At 38.1% G+C, this 22,167-nt stretch overlaps 1 protein-coding gene across 1 annotated transcript in view; it reads left to right on the top strand.

Moving 5' to 3' along the window:
• The window catches only part of LOC110970105 (rho GTPase-activating protein 44-like), a 131,952-nt gene that overhangs the window by 85,847 nt on the left and 23,938 nt on the right, over positions 1 to 22,167 (top strand). Inside the window, 12 exon segments of the mRNA XM_051939148.1 lie at positions 182 to 293; positions 2,028 to 2,104; positions 4,335 to 4,452; positions 5,655 to 5,723; positions 5,814 to 5,895; positions 7,600 to 7,727; positions 11,030 to 11,141; positions 16,549 to 16,630; positions 16,717 to 16,797; positions 18,887 to 19,000; positions 21,488 to 21,579; positions 21,666 to 21,846. Coding sequence (XP_051795108.1) covers positions 182 to 293; positions 2,028 to 2,104; positions 4,335 to 4,452; positions 5,655 to 5,723; positions 5,814 to 5,895; positions 7,600 to 7,727; positions 11,030 to 11,141; positions 16,549 to 16,630; positions 16,717 to 16,797; positions 18,887 to 19,000; positions 21,488 to 21,579; positions 21,666 to 21,846 — 1,248 coding nt within the window.

The raw sequence follows: 22,167 nt of genomic DNA, 5'->3' as shown, positions 1-22,167 counted from the left end.
TAAATCAGCTTAGAATGGACAGACTGAGCCGGGTTTCCTCTGGGTTACATCACCTGCTTGCATTGGGTCGTACAGTACGGGTGCAGAGTCGGCATCGCTGCATAGGTTTCCACAGAAAGCTGCATAAATAGATGTAAAAACTCTCCCAGACTTTATTTCTCTCTGGTGTTTCCTGTCACAGGAAGATGCTGAAGCTCTGCGGGGAGACGCAGGACCGACTGGCTCAGGAGCTCATCCTGTTCGAACTCACCATCGAGAGGGACGTGATCGAGCCGCTGTACGACCTGGCAGAGGTACGGAAACACCCGATTAAAGGACTCTGGTGGAGTTAACAGCAGCAGATGTTGTCTCTGTGTCTCATTGTGGGGTTCAGCTTCCTTAAGAACCATTTTACTGCGACATTTACTGCCATTATGTGTGCATTTGCTTCTTTTTATTTGGTTTTTATGCTTAACATTGTGTGCTGTAACTTGAAAGCAGTTTTGATGATGTTTTTGTTTGTAATTTAGGCTTCCTTAAGAGGTTTTCCAACAAATAAACGCATAAAACATAATGCAGAGAAAGTTGAAGTTGCTCAAAAGTGAGTTAAAATTGCTCTATATTAGTTAAAATTGTTCTAAATGAGTTAAAGTTGTCTTACACAAACCATTCAAAAGTTTGGGATCACTCGGACAAGTCCATGTTTTCCATTAAACTCCCACTTTTATCCATGTGCTAACATAACTGCACAAGGGTTTTCTAACCATCAATGAGCCTTTCAGCACCATTAGCTAACACAATGTAGCATTAGAACACAGGAGTGATGGTTGCTGGAAATGTTCCTCTGTAGGTATTCCATGAAACATTTCCACATAGAATAGTCATTTACCACATTAACGATGTCTACGCTGGATTTATCATTTAATGTTGTCTTCATTGAACCAAAAATCTGCTTTTCTATCAAAAATAAGGACATTTCTAAGTGACCCCAAACTTTTAAACGGTAGTGTAACTATTAAAAGTAGCTAACATAAAAAGAAAAGTAAGCACAAACCTTTAAGTAAAATATATAAAAACAACAAATGGTTATATGTTCTTTTTATTGTAAACAAGTCAGGAATGTTTACGTTCTGTTTTATGAGAAGAAAAAAGCAGAAACAAAAGACTTTTTCTCAATATAAATAAGGAAAAATATCTGAAAGATGCAAATAGCAATTAGCAAACAAATCTGTCATAAGAAGGTAAAAAAAAATCAAATTTTCAGGAGCTAATATGACCTAAAATGATTTCTTAATTGTCAGTAATGAATAAAAAGCTTCACACTTTTTTTTAAATTTTTGCACTAAAATTAATATTTTTTATTCCTAAATGTGTGTATTTGCGTGTTGAAGTTTTGAAGTGCACACATTTATAATCAAACTCAGTTTTAGAAGTAAAAGTGAAAATGCAGATGTAAACCCGACAAAAAAAAATCCTCCAGGGTTCTGTTTTTTGCTAGTAGAGGTTCTTCTTCTTGAACTCGAGCAGTTAGAGGTTCCTCCAGGAAGACTGGAAGCAAGACAGGTTCCTTACATATCTGCAGAGTTCCCTGAAATTCTCCAAATTCTGATAATCTGCATTTACTGTCACCTAATCGACACATTTTAGACCAAAATAGAATAATAGAGATATTTCAAAGCCATTGCAAAAAAATAGAATGAAGATAAAATAAGAATGCGCTGTGCGAAAACAAGAATACCGATAAAATTACAATGTGGCAGCAAGATTACTCTGCATAGAGTAACTAAAAGTGGACATTATGAGCTTCATACAGATGTTCTGCTGCACATAAATCCACACATATGTTCATTAAAGCATCAGAGTAAATAAGAACTTGTAGAGAAACGTGTTTGGACTTTCTTAAATACTCTGTCCATGAGACTCGTCCTGTAAACCAGCCAGTAAACTAATCTCCATGAGAGCGACAACAGGTGTAAAACCCTCCGACAATACAGAGTCTGTGTCCTCGTTCACACCCACAAACATCACGCTCTGCTCTGTCCTCTCAGGTGGAGATCCCAAACATCCAGAAACAAAGGAAACATTTAGCCAAGCTGGTCCTGGACATGGACTCGGCACGAACACGGTGAGTCTGTCGCTGTGAGAGAAGGAAGTTTGGCTGTGAGCTGAGAAACTCCATCCTCTGTGAATGAACTGAATGTCACCGGAGTCTGATTCCACACAGTGAAGCTGCTGTTCGTCTGGACAAACCCACAGTCTTCACACTGCAGACCGACGCTGGGGGGATGAAACCTCCCTGAAAGCCAGATTCAATCTGTTCTGTTCTTTAAGCTGCAATTATAAACCTGATGAATGCAGCTTTGCTCGTCTTAACGCTGACTTTGTACGTAATTAATGCTCATATTTGCAGCTGTAGACAACATAAAGCTGTTCACTGGAAAAAAATGTATGTCTAAAAACAAGAAAAAAAAACTTATTTAAGGAACTTTTACCTTGAAATAAGTGGAAAAAATCTGCCAATAGAACAAGTGAAAAATGTCTTGGTGAGATTTCTGGAAATACGATGTGATATTTAGAATATTGAGATCTTAAAATTAGCTGGAAAAAAAACACTTATTTTAAGCTCTATTTTACCAGGATTGTCAAGCTTAGGTGTCTTTGCAAAAAAAAAAGAATTTTTCACTCAAAAACAGATTTTTGGTTTCGTGGAACCTCCTAATTTGAGATGTTTTAACCCTCCTGTTGTCCTCAAAAAAAAATTCTGAAAATTTGCAAAACCTTCAGGAAGAAAATTCCAATATATCCTTCAAAGTTTTATTTTAAAAAAATCCCCAAATTTGGCAAGAAATTTCTGGTAAATATTTGTTAAAAAAATGAGTAAAAATCTTTCAAAAAAAATCCTAAAAATATCTAAAGTGATTCCATATATATCAGTAAAACGACTGACATTTTGTTTAAGAACATTCACATAAAAATCAACCAAAATCCAGTGAAATTCTCTGGATTTTGGTTGATTTTTATGTGAATGTTCTTAAGAAGCATTTTCAACATTTCTTTTTTTCCACCAAAAAATGTTCAAAGATTTCTGAAAAATGTTAAAATGTGTCCATCAGAAATTTCACTGTGAAAATCTGTTTTTTTCCCACATTTTCAAACTTTAAAACGGGTCAATTTGACCCGCAGGACGACACCAGGGTTAAACTTATTCTGAGTTTTCTTGTAAAATTCAACTCAAAACAAGATAATTTCCAGATTGTTTGACTTAACAAGATATTTAAGATGCATTGTCTGAAAACAAAACCCTCCATGTTGCTGAAATGTCTCTTTTTCAGTGAATTTATCTTAAATCGAGTGGGATGAGACATTTTGACTAAAAATAAGACAAACAGACTTGGTAAAATTTGGAGTTTTTGCAGCGTTAAAGGCAAGTTCACTGCTTTTCTATTTGTTTACATGTGAACCAAGTTGCTAAATAACCACAACGATGGTCTTTATAAGACACATGAAGCTCTAAAAATTATTACAGACTTTGCTTTTAAAAATCGTGTTTTTACCACAAGCTGTCAGACATGAAAGGCCTTTTAAAGACCAAAAATCACCTATTGTTCTGTCATGCATTCTGTCCGTTAACAACAATTTACTTAATTTTTCTCTTATTTAATAATTGTTTTTCTCGTGTGAAGATGAGTGAAATGGTGATCCTCCAGGCTGAAAAGCGACCAAACATTCTGACCTGTGATGATGTTTTCGTGCCGTTTTCTTCAGACGTCAGGTGTGAAAACCTTTTACCGCTCCGGTCCGATCACAAACTGTCTCCTGATCACTGAAACACGCCGTCTCCACGGTTTCTCTGGGCTGCTTCGCCGTCACATCGCCGCTGTTGTGAGCGCTGATGTGCAGAACGTTATTTTCCTCTCTGCAGTCCAGTTTTTTTAGTGACCCAAATCTGAAGCAATTTTTTCTCCCGTCATCCGGCTGTGAGCTGAGCTCCTCTGGCAGCGAATTATCTGCACTCAGACAGAAAGTCTGACGGACAGACAGCAAGTCTGAGAACAGAGAGGAGCTTAAGTTGAATAAATGAGGATATATAGACAGACAAGTGTTGGGCTTTTGTCAGCCAAACACTTAATCCACTGTTGTTGTTTTTTTAAAGAAACTGTTTGATTTGTTTTTGTGGTGGAAGCAGCTGTCAGGTTTCGCTCTCAGCTTTTTTTTTTTTTCTCAGAGGAGCTAAAGTCTGGAGCTGCTGAAGGCAAAATAAAAATGCCTTCATTCACTTTAACGTGCTGCTTTTACTGATGTTAAAATCTCAAAGTCACTTACAGAATGTTGAGTAAAGCGTTTTCTGTCCGCAGGTACTACCAATCCACCAAGTCTTCGGGACTTTCCAGCAACCTGCAGCCGACGGGAGCGAAGGCCGACCACCTCAGGGAAGAGATGGAGGAGGCAGCCAACCGCATGGAGATCTGTCGAGTCAGTGCTCACAAATTTAATTCAGTAAATCCAGCAGAAGTTGCAGCATTTCATGGCTGAAGAAGCAGATGTTTGCCCCGAAAGTTGGTGGAGGAGACCCAAAACAGAGCTAAAAGTGAAGGGAAATTGGAGCTAGATTCATCAGTTGCTCAGAAATACACTGGAAAAAATACCCCTCTCAAAACAAGAGAAAAAAACTCATTTCAAGGAACTTTTACTTTGAAATAAGTGGAAAAAAATCTGCCAATAGTACAAGTGAAAAATGGCTTGGTAAGATTTCTTGAAATAAAATATGATATTTACAATATTGAGATCTTAAAATAAGCTGGGAAAACTTATTTTAAGCTATATTTTACCAGGATTGTCAATCTTAGGTGTATTACCCCTCCTATTGTCCTCATATACAGCACCAAAAAACATCCAAAAATTCTGCAAAAAACATCCAAAAATTCTGCAAAAAAATTCCCCAAATTTCTGAAAATTTACAAAATCTTCAGGAAGAAAATTCCTGAGAAGTTTTATTTAAAAAAAAACAAATTTGGCAAGAAATAAAGATTTAAAAATTTTTTTTTTAAATGAAAATTGCGAAGATTTTCAAACAAATGAGCAAAAATCTTCCAAAAAAATCTTAAAAATGTCTAAAGTGATTACATATATATCAGTAAAACTTCTAATATTTTCTTTAAGAACATTCAGGAAAAAGATTTCTTTAACATTTCTTTTTTTCATCAAAATTTTTTTTTAAAAATTTCCCAAAAATGTTGATAATGTGGAAGTTTTCACTGTGAAAATATTAATTTTTTTTTCTCACATTTTCAAACTTTGAAACGGGTCAATTTGACCCGCAGGACAACAGGAGGGTTAAAACAAGATTTAACAAGATATTTAGGACTTAAAACAAGTCCTTCTATCTTGCTGAAATGTCACTTGCTAAGTGAAGTTATCCTAAATCAAGTGGGATGAGGCATTTCACTAAAAATAAGACAAATAGACTTGGTAAGATTTTGAGTTTTTGCAGTGTACAGCTTTAAATGCAAGATAAAAGCTGCTTTATGTGTTCTTTATCTGCATGAGCATCAGCAGCTTTATTAGTGTGTAAAGATGAGCTTGACGCCGGTGCTCTAGTAGGACACCTTTTAACGGGAGTTTTGTCTCATTTTTAACTCTCTTGTGGTCTGTTTTTTTGTGTTTTCTTCCACCAGGATCAGCTCTCAGCAGACATGTACAGTTTTGTGGCCAAAGAAATTGACTATGCAAGCTACTTCCAGACAGTAAGTGCAGCATCTCTGCAGACTTTGGCCTCGGAGAACTGACTGAAAACATCCTCTACGGGCTTTTTAACTGTCTTTCTGTCTGTGCAGCTGATAGAAGTCCAGGCTGAGTACCACAGGAAGTCATTAGAGCTGCTCCAGAGTGTTCTGCCGCAGATCAAAGCTCATCAGGGTGAGTCTGAGACCAACTGGCTTTGTTTTCACGATGCTGTCACCTCTCTGTAACCCCTCACTGCAGCCGGCATCACCACGAGGAGAATAAATCTGATCTGCTGTCAGCAGGTTGAAGTCATCACAAGGTGCTTCTGTCACCGGAGGGAAATCACCTACAGTTTGTCAGAGAGGTTCTTTAAACGTTCTCTGAGTTAATGAGCAGCAGTCAAACTTTCAGGGAGCAGACGCAGGTAGAGGACTTTGTTTTTGCCCAAAGGGAAACTGCAGCAGTCGGTTTGCATAAATCAAAAAACAATTACGAGTCCCGACGTAGCGAGAGCACGCTAGGATGATGATGATGAATTAGAACACACAGAGCATCACTTTATTATTAGTGCAGGACTGTCCATGTATGAGGAATATATATTAATGTGGTACAAAAGTATGTACAGACAGGATCAGAGCAGGGAGATTTACTGTATGTTTACATAAAAATAGTCACTGATATGGTGTTCTGCTGCAACAGGAGACTTTTGGTCCCTGATTTTTGCCTTTCAACCTGGGGTCTGTTTCCATATGTCATTTCATACATGTGAGTGATGGAGAAATGAATTTTCGACATAGCTCCAGTATTTAGCCAGGCAGGCAGCTTAGCAGCTCAGCTAGCAGCTCAGCTAGCAAAAAGTATGGGGCAACTTGCCCCCCCGCGTCAAAGTCCGCCCTAACGTGCTTTTTTTTCCAACACTGACCGCCTCAGATAGTCTCAATGAGTGTCCGACAACATACTAGAGATGAGAAGTGAACGAAAACCTCCACATTACCTGGTGATCGCTCTTTGTTGTGGTCTGTATCCAAATCTCAGAACGCTAGAAAGCAAATCTCGCTCCAAAATTGCGTGATAGCTCACGCCAAAACACCGGTGGGGGAAACAGTTCTCGCGCGATTTCGGAGCGAGATTTGCTTTCTAGCGTTCTGAGATTTGGATACAGACCACAACAAAGAGCGATCGCCAGGTAATGTGGAGTTTTTCGTTCACTTCTCATCTCTAGTATGTTGTGGGACACTCATTGAGACTATCTGAGCCGGTCAGTGCGGGGGAAAAAAAGCACGTGAGGGCGGACTTTGACGCGGGGGGGCCAGCTGCCCCATACTTTTCGCTAGCTGAGCTGCTAAGCTGCCTGCCTGGCTAAATACTGGAGCTCTGTCGAAAATTAATTTCTCCATCACTCACATGTATGAAATGACATATGGAAACAGACCCCAGGTTGAAAAAAAACGAAGTTCCCCTTTAAAGTCAGAACTTCCACCAATAGAAAGTGCTACCCTTCCAATATGCCATACAGGACTTAAAAATGAAATGAAAGAAAAGAAAAATGAAGATGAAATGAGCCAAAATGGTAAACAGTTGAATGTACAGTATAATCATATAGCAGCAGACGGATTCTTACATTGTTCATTCCTGCCTGTAAGAACGACACGGTCAGACGCACAGATGTCACATGAGGATCTCCAGGAACGTTCAGGGTCTTGAAGTTCACTCAGAAAACATATTTTCCTCCTTATTTCTGGAACTCTTGCAGCTTGAGAGGAAATTCTTGAACATACTGAGCATCATTATTTAGCGGAAGGTGACAACAGTGGAGCTGCTGTGTGTTTGTGTAACTGTGTGTGTGTTTGTGTAACTGTGTGTGTGTTTGTGTAACTGTGTGTGTGTGTTTGACAGAAACCTGGGTGGAGAAGCCGTGCTACGGGAAGCCATTAGAGGAGCACTTAGCGCTCAGCGGGAGGGATATAGCGTTTCCCATCGAGGCCTGTGTCACCATGCTGCTGGAGTGCGGCATGCAGGAGGAGGTAAACACAGAAAACACTTCGCCTGAACCAGTCTAACTCACTGGAGGGAAATCTAACGAGGTCCAGGACGGAGCCGTTTATCTACAACCTGAAACAAACAATGATAATGTTGTTATCATTAATATTTATAAGATAATACTAATTAGAGACTTTATATTTTAGTTAAGCTAAAAAAAAAGGGAGTGAAAAGTGGTTTTAAATTTAAAGAAGCTAAAGCAGAATTAGCAGCATCACAGTGTAGAAAACACGAACATCAAAATACACTCAAAGTAGGAGAAGTACTCGTGTCCCTTTGCAGATCATTTGTGGATTATAACTGTGGATGCATTACTGTGGGGGAATTATTTGGTTGTTGCAGCTGTTAAAGCTACTTGCAGCTACTTTTTATTTTTCATCAAATAACACTTTATATTAGTATTTAAGCTCATAACAAGCAGTGAAAAGCTGTTTAAGCCGTTTTAATATTTACCATCTGAACTGGATTTGTATTTTGTCGAAAAATGGAAAAATAAAGCAGTAAATAAAACTTCAAATGTGCACACCCTTATTCTTTATGGACACTAACATAAATTTTACCATTTATGAGTTTCTTATTATATATATCTCCAGTTAAGCTGCAAATATCCACAATATTCACATATTAGACGATGAATTATGACCAGCAGTAATTAAAATATGAGAAATCTGCAGTTTATTTCTAACTAGTCATCATTCTAGTTCAAGATATTTTTAATGCCTGTCAATTCAGGATGATTTCCTTTTTAGATATCTTAAATCAAGTTGGCACAATGGTGCTTAAAATGTCAAAATGTAACTGCAGGTATCTCAGATTAACTCTGCTGAACCCTGAGCGGATTTTAAAGGTGTGTTTTGTTTAGACCATCAACAAAATTACACCATATAAATAAAGTTATTATCATTATTACAAGAATGTTCCTCAGGATTAATGAAATTTTATCATATTTTGAACCAAAATGACTGATTTTAACATAAGTTTAATTAGTTCCACTGTGACTAGTCTGGATTTTTATCCTGCAAACTCATTCTGTTCAGAGATTTCTGTAACTCAGTTTAAACAAGTCAAAAATCTGCAGATACACCCCCTGTCAAAAGTTTTAGGACACTTTCTCATTCAAATAAATGAGAACCTGTCCTAAAACCTTTGAGAAGCGGTGTACGTCAAATGTCTGATGACTAATCTGAATCTTCCTCTTGTGAGGCGTTCAGACAGGTTGACAGATATAAAAGCGGACCAGATGAGTTTTAAACACTGTGGGAAATGAGAGTTTGTGGAAAACAACAGCTTCGTTCATGAGAAACTTGAGGTTAAATTTCACCAGAACTTTGTCCTCAGGCGCTCTGACTTGGCTCTAAAACCTTTTTTTCATGTTCAGTTACAGTGGCATTGTCTCAGGACGTCTGATAAACAAGTTCTTCTGATCTAACTGCTTCATTTAAACTTTCATCTGAGACACCTGCAATTACTCCACTTTAAGCGCTGTTCTGACTTAATTTAGGATATCTAAAAAGGAAAACATCTGGAATTGACGGGTATTAAAGATATCTTGAACTAGAATTATGACTAGTTAGGAATAAACTGTAGATATCTGTAATGAGAGACGCATAAATGGTAAAACATTGTTAGTTTTTCAGAAGAATAAGGGTGTGCGTGTCTGAAATTTTATTTACTGCTTTGTTTTTTCCATTTTTTTGGTAATCTGGAATACAAATCCAGTTTTATGTTAAATAATAAAAGAGCTTAAACAGCTTTTCACTGCTTGTCATTGGTTTAACTATTAATCTGAAGTGTTTTCTAATGATAAAAAGTAGCTTTAACGGCTGCAACATTAAAATAGTTCCTTCACATTAATGCCTCCACAGTTATGACATCAAACATCACAAATATGATCTACAGTGGGGCATGAGTACTTTTACTTCTGGTACTTTGAGTGTATTCTCATGGATGTACTTTCCACACAGTGGTACTGCTAATTCTACTTTAGTGCTTACTTTGTTTTTATTGTTTTGTGTCTTTTTTCATTTTAGGTCTTGTTTTTGCCATTTTGTGGCTTGTTTTTGTCATTTATGTCTTGTTTTTGCCATTTTGTGGCTTATTTTTGTCATTTTATGGCTTATTTTTGTCATTTTATGTCTTGTTTTTGTCATTTATGTCTTGTTTTTGTCATTTATGTCTTGTTTTCGCCATTTTGTGGCTTGTTTTTGTCATTTTATGGCTTGTTTTTGTCATTTATGTCTTGTTTTTGTCATTTATGTCTTGTTTTTGCCATTTTGTGGCTTGTTTTGTCATTTATGTCTTGTTTTTGCCATTTTGTGGCTTGTTTTTGTCATTTATGTCTTGTTTTTGCCATTTTGTGGCTTATTTTTGTCATTTTATGGCTTATTTTTGTCATTTTATGTCTTGTTTTTGTCATTTATGTCTTGTTTTTGTCATTTATGTCTTGTTTTCGCCATTTTGTGGCTTGTTTTGTCATTTTATGTCTTGTTTTTGTCATTTATGTCTTGTTTTTGTCATTTATGTCTTGTTTTTGCCATTTTGTGGCTTGTTTTTGTCATTTATGTCTTGTTTTTGTCATTTATGTCTTGTTTTTGTCATTTATGTCTTGTTTTTGCCATTTTGTGGCTTGTTTTTGTCATTTATGTCTTGTTTTTGCCATTTTGTGGCTTGTTTTTGTCATTTATGTCTTGTTTTCGCCATTTTGTGGCTTGTTTTTGTCATTTATGTCTTGTTTTTGTCATTTATGTCTTGTTTTTGCCATTTTGTGGCTTGTTTTTGTCATTTATGTCTTGTTTTTGCCATTTTGTGGCTTATTTGTGTCACTTTGGGTCTTGTTTTTATGATTTTGTGTCTTGTTTTTATCATTTGTGTCTCTTTATCATTTTGCATCTTGCTTTTGCCACTTTGTCTTTCGCTTTTTTGTTTTCTCATTTTTGTCATTTTTTGTTTCACTTTTGAAATATTTTGTCCTGGTTTTGTTTTTTGGTTTTGTTTTTTGTTTTTTTTCAGACTTTTGTCGTTTTTCTCCTGTTTTTTTGTTTTGTTTCTCGTTCTTGTCGTTTTGTGTTTCTTTTTTGTCTAACTTTTGTCATTTGCCTCGTGTTTTTGTTGTTTTGTGTTTCCTTTTTGTCTCGCTTGTGTTCTTATGTTTTTTTTGGTCATTTTGTGTATCGTTTGTGTTGTTTAGTTTCTTGCGTTGGACATTTTTGACTTGTTGTCGCTTGTCCATTTTTTTTGTCATTTTGTAACTTTTTTGTCTAATTTTTTGTCTGTTTTCGTGTCTCAGGGTTTGTTCCGAATCGCTCCTTCGGCCTCCAAGCTGAAGAAGCTGAAGGCGTCTCTGGACTGCGGCGTGTTGGACGTCCAGGAATACTCAGCGGACCCTCACGCCATCGCAGGTATGAGCCGTCAGCAGCCAGACACTCGAACATCCCCCCCACCTCAACCTCCCAGCTGCACCACATCTGTTGCCATGGCGACCGATAACCATCAAAAACTCGTCTCACAGGGTTGAATTTATGAGCTGGAGTCTTGTTTCTGTGGATCCGGTCCACCTTCACACCTTCACCTGCACACAAACAAGGAAAAACAGCAATAATTCAAAGAAATCCCAAATATTTCTTAATCCCCGCCGCCGTCTGTTTTTGTTTCTGCTGCTGTCAGTAAATTTCTTGCTAAACGTTGGTTTTAAAAGCCTGTAAGAGCCTCACAGCAGATGGATTCACGTCTGATTAGGTGTCACTTTCCTTCCCTGGCAGCTGCTGGAAAGTCAAAGCAAAAGGTTCTCGTCCGTCCTCGATAAGCCATCCAAAAAATGTGGAGTGATAAATTCCAAATATAACCGGGATTAGTGTCAGACAGACGCCTCATCTTCTGCAGAGGCTGCGGCAAATAACAAGATCTGTTTTCTGGTGTCTTTTTGTTGCCGTCGCTGACATGCTTTTAAATCTGAACCGTGATAGACTACAGAAGAAAGAGAAGCTTTCAGGCTTTTATGATGCTGGTATTGATCTTTTCTCTCTCTGGAGCTGCATGATGCTGCTGTCAGATGAGAACCGTACGTCTCCAAAGCAGCAGCTTTTCTCCAGCTGCAGAAAATATTTTTAAACTTGGAAACAACGCTGATTATTTATTCAAATATAAAGAAAAATGAGCAGAAAGCACAGAAAGTCTCCATGGGGATCATTTCTAAACTTATAGAAGGAGCAATCAGAGAAAAGTTATCTTTCAATCAACTATAACTCTTATGGTATAAACCACAGGTGTCCAACACGCGGCCCGCAGGCCAAAAGCGGTCCTCCAGAGGGTCCAATCCGGCCCCCAAAGCGAAATAATTCCAGAGAAGACATTAACTGCAGATGTAAATTAGTACAACTATAAATTTAAAATATTTTTTGGCCATGACAAGTTGTTTGGATCATAAAGTAAAAGACTAGATTGCTCTTTTGTCATTTTGTTTCTTGTTTTTGTCATTTTGTCAAATTTTTTATTGCTTTTTTGTCTGTTTCATCTCTTGTGTCATTTGTCTCATTTTTGTTGTTTTGTGTCTCGTTTTTGTTGTTTTGTGCCATGTTTTTGGCATTTTGTGTCTCATTTTGTTGTTTTGTACCATGTTTTTGGCATTTTGTGTCTCATTTTTGTTGTTTTGTACCATGTTTTTGGCATTTTGTGTCTCATTTTTGTTGTTTTGTACCATGTTTTTGGCATTTTGTGTGTCATTTTTGTTGTTTTGTGTCTCGCTTTTGTTGTTTTTCTCATTTTTGTTGTTTTGTGAAATGTTTTTGCTATTTCGTGTCTCATTTTTGTTGTTTTGTGTCTCATTTTTGTTGTTTTGTGTCTCATTTTTGTAATATTTTGTCCTGTTTTGAAGTGCTTTTCTTGATAAATAGTTTGAGATTATTCCGTTATCATATAATGTGACATTTAGAAATGTTTGCATTGCGATTTTACAGATTGAGTAATTTCTGGATGTCACCTTCTAATTAGTACACCTGCATTAAAGCGTAAAAGGTCTGATTTTAAATCGCAAATTAGTGCATGTAATAGTCCAAAAAGTCCATGTATGAAATCCAAATTTAATAAATTTTGATCTGCAAAATTGTGCCAATACTGAGCTTTTTAAGGGACTGAAATAGAGGATATCAATACAGCTTTTAGTCCTTAGATGCTCCAGTGATTGGACCTCAGTGGGTCAGAAATGCCCCTTATAAGAATCAATGTGTTTTTATACCATTTTTGTCATTTTGGTTAAGAATAAACACTTGTGTTTGTGTTATAGTTTTGTACACACAAGAATGATTTCAGGTTTGAAATCTGCTTATTTTTCACTTTATAGCAGATTTTCAACATTTTGATGATTGAAAAAGAAGAATTTGTCAGATGTGTGGCTTTCAAACGTCCTTCGACATCTTTTTGTGAGAACAAATTGGAAAAAAATGTAACCTTGACATTGTGATATTTCATCACAATCTTTTTATTTGACAAGTTTATTCCATTTTATTGAATGAACTTGCCGAATGCCAGGATGAAGTAACACTAGCGAGTACATTTTGGTTTGGAGATTCTTTAAAATGTGAAAATACCCAAAACCCATCATTTTTTCATAGTTTAATTAACAAACCAGCTGACTAATTTGCACTTTTCCGCTGATTAATCGGTCAAACAAACTGAGAGCGACCTCAGTGATGGATCAGAGACCATCATTTTAACCCTGAATGTAAAAAAACCACAAAGGAAAGAAAGGCTTCTGCCCATCAGGAGCTATATGATGCCTTATTAAATATCAAATTAAACTCAATCAGCTATGTTCAGCGGAGTGTGACAGAGAGAGAAAGAGAGCCGATCTCATATTAAACTGGGTTAGATCTCATTTATGAGGAGGAGGTGGGAGGACAGAGCATCCTGGGGTTTATCTTCCATCACAGTAAAAGAGTGATTTCAGTATAAAACTCTGCATGTAACGTGTTCGTGTGGCACCAACACGCCTGCATGTCGACGGCAGGCTTTGCTGTTTCCATCCGTCCGGCTGCCCCTCTGGGAAATGAAGGCAGCCGACCGGAGAGGGAAGAAGGAGACGAGTGGCACTGAAGCCCAGTCAGCCGTCACCTTCCTCGTCAGCGCCGAGAAATTCACTTCTGGGGTGGAAATGGTTTGTCTTAATGGGATTGGTGGTTCAGAGGAGGTGGTCGGTGTTTGTGGCTCCACAGGAACATGAATCAAAGAGAGTGTTTTCCTTCAAAATTAGCTAATTTAAGGAAACGGAAGTCCTTTCTGCTTGTCATACATGTAGTCAAATGTTTGCCGTTATCCATATTTTTGGCCACAAACTGGTGGAAATGGATAAACAGAGATGGTGGTTGAGTGAAGCTTTTAGGTTTCAATGGTGCAGGAATCAGCACATGTTTATTTCCTCTACTTATTCTCGGCTTCATGATGCTCTAATTTCACTTCACAACTTTAGATCAAAACATGCCCAACCCAAAAGAAAGCACAGACATGAATCATCAGCTTGAGCTAAGTTGGGTTGTCGTGTTATTAAATGGGACGACGGAACAAGGCCAATCTGCCAAACTCTGGTTTTATTTGTTAAAGTCAGAGCATGTACAGCTTTTGTTCTTGCATTTTGTTATACTGATGCTAAAAATGCTGAAATTGCACACATCTTATTGATATAACACCGATTCTTCTGCACCAATCAGCCACAACATTTAAACCATCGACGACTAGAGTGTACAACATTGATTTTTTTGTTGTTGTTTTTCTCGGAAACCTTGGGTCCTGGCATTCATCTGGAGGTTATTTTGACATGTACCACCTACCTTAACATTGTTCCAGACCGAGAACACTCCTGGATAACAACAGTCCCCCAGTAAGAGAATATGCCACACTACACCTCAAAAACAGCTCGAGTAACACAACCATGACCAGACCTCCAAACTCCCTAAATCCCAATCCAATGGCTCACCAATGGAATGCTTCGGAACAAGTCCAATCCATCCAATAATATACAAAATATTATTATTGAAGATGAGGAGTAGCGGGAGGCGTGATTCAGGACACAAAATAACCAACAGCCCATTGTGGAAAGAATTTAATTGGAAAGTGAAGATGAGATGTTTAAAACTCCCTCCATATTCTCAACCTTTGATGAAAGAAACAACAATTTATGCTGGACAAACTGAGGCAAAATTGGAGACCACACTCACAAAACTGAAAATATTTTGGGATTCAGGCAGAAATAAGATTAATTTAAAGTGTTGATTCACCACTTGAGCCATTGTTCTATATAATTGGTTCTATTTTAGAGGAAGTTATGGATAAAAACAAGGCATACCTAGCCTAGCCGCGCTAGACAACCCACGGCAACGAATTTAATTCTCTGCCAGGGTGGGTCTAGTTACCCTCCATAAGGCTCGAGGCTGGATTCTCCTAAAACTGGCCGGACCAATCACCATGAAGTCAGAAGGCGGGCGTAACTAAGTGACGACAGAGGCGCGACGATTCTGACGGAAACAACCGGCGCACAATAAACAGTTATCTTTCAACTCGGCTTTGGCCACAGCCCTTAAAGATTTGAAGCTAAAATTCAACTTGAAAGATGAACAAAGGACGGCACTGAAGTGTTTCATTGAGAAGAAAGACGTATTTGGACTTATGCCGACGGGATATGGCAAATCCTTAATATACCAGTTGGCTCCGCTGGTTGGGAAGCTAATGGGACTTAGCCACAATCCGCCGGCGCTCTCGGAACTACGTCAGCCTATTCGTTGCGCTGATTGGTTGTATGCCTACCCAATTGCTGCAGAGGGATTTGATAGACAACCTTTTAGCCCGCCTCCCTCCCTGTCGAGTGGCCCTAGACCCTTGTGCCTTCAGAAACATGGGTCTAGCGTGGCTAGGCTAAGGCATACCTATTCCATGTCCTACTACTGGTGGCAAAGAAAATAATAACTGTCTTGGCTCCGCCCACTACCTCCCACCCTCCACCAATGGAGAGATTGATTAAAGAAAGTTGATTTAATGGAAAAAAATAACAGCAAAACTCCATTTTGAAGTTCAGTTCCTTTATGAATCTATGGGCTCCTGTTATTGTTCACTTTATTTCAATGTGATTTAACTTGTTTAACAGGCTGGGGAGATGTTTTTGTTTGAACTGAAAGTGGAGATGTAGTGATCCCTGAGTCTGGATTGCATATTTTAATATGTTTCATAAGTCCTTGCTGCTCTCTAATTTATCTTTAAATGTAACTCCTCTTTATGTTTTTAGATGATGCCGTGAGTTTGTCGTGCTGCCGAATTCTACATTTGTTTGTGTTTATCATGTGTATGTTCTCGTTTGTCCATTTCTGAGCTGCATTTAAATATGCATAAAAACATGGAATTGAAATAAAAATTTGATTAAAAAAAAAAGAATAGATCCTAGTAAACTGACAGTCTTCCACGGTGCAATAATCTGCAGGAAATGACATCCGCTCACGTATTCAGTCGGCTTCATACCGGCTGCTTCCACGCCTCGGTTCAGTTTTCCTGCAGGGGTTTTTGTTGAAATTGCATCCACGGCAGAAGCTGAAGGCCTGAATAAAACACTGAGCTGATGGTGTGTTTGAGGTGCTAATCAGGTCTCAGCCGGTTCCTCCTAATGTTTATCATCTTCCAGCTTCTCTTTCCGCCTCACGCTGTTTCCCGCTCACACACTTCGAACATAAACGCATCACCTGCTGGTCGCCGTACAGAAACTACGGGCGGATCTTCTTTATATGCACATAAATATTCAAACGTGTATGGCGGTTTTCTGTCGTTCTCCAGGCGCTCTGAAGTCGTACCTGCGTGAGCTTCCCGAGCCGCTGATGACCTTCGACCTCTACAACGACTGGATCCAGGCCTCCAAGTGTGTAATTCACAGAATGATATCTTCAGCTTCTGGACGTTTCTTCACTTTTCTCACGAGCAAATCTTTCATTTTCTGTCCTGCAGCATTCAAGATCAAGACAAGAGACTCCAGGCTCTGCTCAACGCCTGTGAGAAGCTCCCACCAGCCAACAACAACAACTTTAAGTGAGTTACAGGCTCCATGTGTTCCTCCTGGTGGTTCATATGTTGGTTATTTAGCCCTATATAAAGCTGCCAGCACATTTCAAAGACGTATTGTTTTTAGAAAATCACTAATATTGCACCATTTATCTGTCGAAACCAAAATAATCCTCAGGTTTTCAACTTTCCAAAGGTCCTTGAACTAATCTTGTGTACATCACAGTTCTGTTGATGAAATTACTCAAATCTAAGCTTAAATATCTTAAATTATCATATTTTATCAGACTCACTTTACGCTACATGTCTCGTTTAAAAATTAGCCAAAAATAAACCATTTGCGGTGACTAAATCCTGTTAAAAACTAAAAAAATCTGCTTTCTTTAGTGCAAGCGTGAAGCCATGACTGATTCAGCTGTGATCAGCATTCACAGGACAAAAATTCAGGAACTTTTTGGAATTTTTTTTCCAATATCGTCAACACACGTGACTACTTGGAAAAATATTTTATGCTGATTCTAGCACTTTTTTCAAGAAATAATGACTGAAATTGAACTTTCTCATTAACTTTTTATGTGATTTGTGACATTCTAAATATGTCGTACTGCATAAAAGACAGTTTTGAGGTATATCTGAAAGAAAAACGCCCAAAAACCTCTTGAAATAGAAAGGATTCGTCTATTTTTGTTAATTTTTACATCATTTTAATGAGTTGTTATGCTTTGCAATCTGATTTTATCTTGGTTTTTAATTTCTTTTTAATCTTAGGCGTTTTTTTTTACACTCTACATGTTTTTTTTTCTTGTTATCGGCTTGCCAGTCATCTGTGAAGCTCTGAGATATTAGAAAGCTGCTCTACGAATACAGTTTGGTCGATTTACCGTCAGAAAAAACACTCTGACCTCAGTTCAGGTGTTTGCTGCTGGATTAAAACAGATTAAACGATAGATTTCTACTGAAGGGTTCGTCAGGTGATTAGAAGAAGAAAGATACAATGAGGGGAGGAAGGAGACGAAGGGATGGAGGGAGATGAGAAGATGCTCCGGTTCTTGTCAGCGCCGTCGTCCAATCGCACAAGTCGGACGTATTTTTATCCTCTGAGGAGACCTGTCAGGCTTCCCAGACCATCGCTGCTCGCCGGGCTAATGTTCATCCAGCTGTGGTTCGCCTCAGGATGATTCACACAAACCCACTGGCCCGTTTCTGAGCCTCTAGAAGAAGCCGTGATGATGAGGAGCTCGGTGTGTTTCTGCTGCATACTGCGCTCTGTTTACATTATCTATTGTTTGACGCTGACCTGAATAAATCAGGGCTGGAATCCTGACCTGGATGGACCAGAACAGCCCACTATTGTCCCGGTGGTTCCCACGTTTCTCACTTTACACGCCCTGCTCTACATATACACCCAGCTGGCAGTTTATTAGCACTTCTAAGGCAACAATCCTGCAGTAAATCCTCATTTATTAACCCTGTGAGGGTGATTTAACCACCTTTGCTTTTAAGTTCTTATCTATGTCACCATAAGGAGCAGCTAAACAGCCTGTGTTATGTCTTTTTAGGGCAATATAAGGTTGTTATCATTTGATATGATTTTTAAAATTAGTAATTATATCAATGAAATACATGCATCTCAACCTACAACATACATTCTATGTGTTACATTAACATTCAGCCTCTAAAATGGGATTATTATTGTCTTTATGCACATTTTTAAGTAGTTTACATGACATGCTATGTGTCAATATATAATTGAGGGCTTTTGTTGCTTACATTTTTATAAAAGTAAAAAAAAAAAATCATGTTTTCTATGTTAATTATGAGATTAGAGATTGACAGTCTCCAACCTTGGTGGGGAAATTCTGTCTTTCCTCTGCAGTCACTTAGTTTATCATTTCACTTTTGTTTGTATAATTTATATGAAATTTGTCTTAAAGCTCTCTACTATCTGTCCAACCTCTGAAACCTGGATCGAGTCATTTTATCTGCTCTAAATCTCCACACAGCTATCAGGTCACCAAACCCGTTACAGGATCATTCCTCTTCGTCCTGCAGAGGTTAAATTCATATTATATTTTCATGGATTCACTGACTGTTTCCCACATTTGTGTGTTGACAGGTATTTGATCAAGTTTCTCTCCAAACTGACTGAATATCAGGATGTGAACAAGATGACGCCTGGAAACATCGCCATCGTCCTCGGGCCCAACCTGCTGTGGACTCACAACGAAGGGTAAGGCAGCAGAGGTGCAGACGTTGGGGTTTGTTTGGCTGTTGACGTCTACAAAATGTGCTTTTAATCCGTCAGAAGATGCATCATTTGCAAAACAAGCAGCCAACGCTATGGCTGACGGTTTCTATATTCTTTTCTTTTTCATGTTTCAGCTCACTGATAATCAGAGACTAGATTCTGAATCGATGACATGATGAGAAATAAGAGCCAAAAATTCAGGCTTTTATCTTTAATAGTTCCTGAGATATTGTCGTTCAAAAAGCCTCAGATTTCAAGATGTGAAAAAAACGCACTGAAAGTAGGTAGATGGGCAATTTTTAAAGTAAAATTATCTTGAGAAGTTTTGATATATTCAGCTAAAATTTCACAGGCATCATTATAAATGAAGAGTTCATTTGCAAAAACAGGCAACTCCGTTTTAGAAATTTTCAGAAAACTCATTTTTTATTGTTTATTTTAGATAATAATAACACTAATCATTTATTTATTCTCTATTTTGTCATGTATTTTTCTACTGAGTCAAATCTTCAGTTTGATTGATATTATCTCAAGTAAAAAATAAAATATAAGATTTTCTGACAATTTATCAAAACAGAGTTATCTGTTTTTGAAAATGAACTCTTCAAATATAAATATAGAATAGAATAGAATATTTTTATTATCAGTTTCTCTACAGATCCAGAGACGTTTCTCTCACCTTTGTATCGACGCCATAGATTTATGAAAGCATCAAAATACAATATAAATTAAGTTAAATATAAAAATCAACCTATGAGCTAGTGACAGCTTGTTGAGATGATAGTAGTGCAATAATCTACACTGCAAAAAAAATTGCTTTTTTTACGGTAAAATTCTAGCAGCTGTGGTTCTTCATTTACAGTAAAGAAATCTATTGATACTGTTGATTTTTACGCTTAAAAAAACGTACTTCATTCCATTTTAACCTTTAAAATTTTGAAAATTTACATGAAAATACTGTAGAAAATAAAGTTTGTGTAACTTATTATAAATATTTCAACATTTTTCCATCATCAGCACAACAGTTAGTGTATTTAACATTAAATATGTGTGTTTTTAGAAAAAAAAATGGTTAAAACTGTCAGAAATATTAAAGCATATGTCTGTTATTAACACAAAAGTACAACAATTTGACCAGTAACAATCAGAATTTTTTTTCATGTAATAATGCAAAAATTACCGTGTTGTGTGTTATAAATATTGCAGCATGTTTTCATGCAAGAAAATGCATTCTTTTTGAGAATTAAATGCAAAAATGATAGTATTATGCATATTACTGCATTTTTCCATTAAAAACTGTGCAGGAGAAAAAAAGATCTAAAAAAACACGTTTCTCCTGATGAACCTGTTTGCGGTGATCCGATGTTAAATAAACTGAATCAAACAGTTTTAGTGGTTAGAGATTTTTACTGTCGTGGTTTGACAGCTTTCACCATAAAGTTACGAACATTTTTTACAGTGTAAAATGTTGATGCTTAGTAAATATGAGAACTGAGGATCAGATTTAAGCAGACATTGGAGAGAATCTTGTCTGCGTTGTACACCCCCTGTCAAAAGTTTTAGGACACGTTCTCATTCAAATAAAGTAGAACCTGTCCTACAACTTCTGACAGGGGGTGTATCTACCAAATGTGGTACACATATGCAGCACATCAGGCTGAACAAAAAAGTCAGTGACAGCCACATTCCAAAGCCAACAGGAAGTGAGCTATTTTGAAATGCCAGATTTTGCCCATTTTTCATTTTTTTCTAGAGCGAACTCCTCCTAGGGGGAAACTCCAATTCACCTCAAATTGGGCCAGTACATACAGGAGGCCTTAATGATCCAAAGTTAGTAAAATCTTCATCCTAAGTCAAAGGGCGTGTCCATGGCGGCCTCTGGAATTTTGTTCCTTCACCATGAAATTTCAAATGCTGTGTAAATGCCCTGAACATGCTCCAATCTGCCTGAAACTTTACATGTATGACCAGAGTCCTGCCCTGATCACATCCATGTGATGAAATACACCCCCTGTCAGAAGTTGTAGGACAGGTTCTACTTTATTTGAATGAGACAGTGTCCTAAAACTTTTGACGGGGTGTATTTGTCGCAGCTCCTGTTCAGCCTAGAAATGCATTTTTCATGCAGTAAGTCAGTGCAGACAGAGCAGAGATGGACTCCACAGGGATTCTGTCTTCACTTCTCTTCCTCATTTTCCTTAATGGAAAATCTGAGCAGCTAATAACAGAAAGTCTCCAGCAGCTCATGTCCAGGAGACGCTCTCCTCTACAGCGGTGTGTTCATGACTCAGCAGTCGCCTCCGTTCTATCTCACCCTGAATCTCACCAACTCCTCATCCCTCCTTAACTTTTAATTAGGATTTTAATAGCCCACATTTCTGAGATGATGTTCATTTTCCCCTCTAATATGGTGAAACCGTGTTAATCACCCTCTGAGCGTGAAACTGTCCTCGTCTGTGTCTGCTGCAGGAACATCACTGAGATGATGACGACCGTTTCGCTGCAGATCGTCGGCATCATCGAGCCGATCATCCAACACGCCGACTGGTTCTTCCCTGGAGGTGAGGAGCCACGACGCCGCTTCTTCCACATGTCAGAGTGAAGAAATAAAACACCAACTGATTCCTGTTGCTTCTGACTCTGTTAGAAATCGAGTTCAACGTGACGGGGAACTACGGCAGCCCCGTCCACACCAACCACAACGCCAACTACAGCTCCATGCCGTCTCCAGACATGGACCAGATGGACCGCAAGCAGAGCGACCAGAGCCGGCGGCCGCTCAGCGTCGCCACGGACAACATGATGCTGGAGTTCTACAAGAAGGACGGGTATGAGACGCATCTATGCAGTAGGAACACGGTTACAACACTTTTAGCAGCAGTTTGGAGATCAGGACCAAATCTAGAGGTCAGAAGAACAAAGGATCATCCTTGGGGAGGTTACCTGAGCATGAATGTTCTGATACATCAGCATTAACTGATAAGAAACCAAAAACAGGAGCAGAAAGAGTCTTTAAACCAGACATTTCCATCCCTGAAGCCCTCCTGTTAACATCAGACACAGAGAAGGAGGAAGAACGACGTTTTTTATTTACTAATTTACACTAAAATCCTGCAGTTCAACCGAAAAGTTCCTGAATTTTTGTCAAG

Source organism: Acanthochromis polyacanthus, chromosome 19 (genome assembly GCF_021347895.1).
Source record: "Acanthochromis polyacanthus isolate Apoly-LR-REF ecotype Palm Island chromosome 19, KAUST_Apoly_ChrSc, whole genome shotgun sequence".
Taxonomy (NCBI): domain Eukaryota; kingdom Metazoa; phylum Chordata; class Actinopteri; family Pomacentridae; genus Acanthochromis; species Acanthochromis polyacanthus.
The sequence above is the reverse complement of the archived record's forward strand: the minus strand, read 5'-3'. Positions and strand labels throughout refer to the sequence as shown.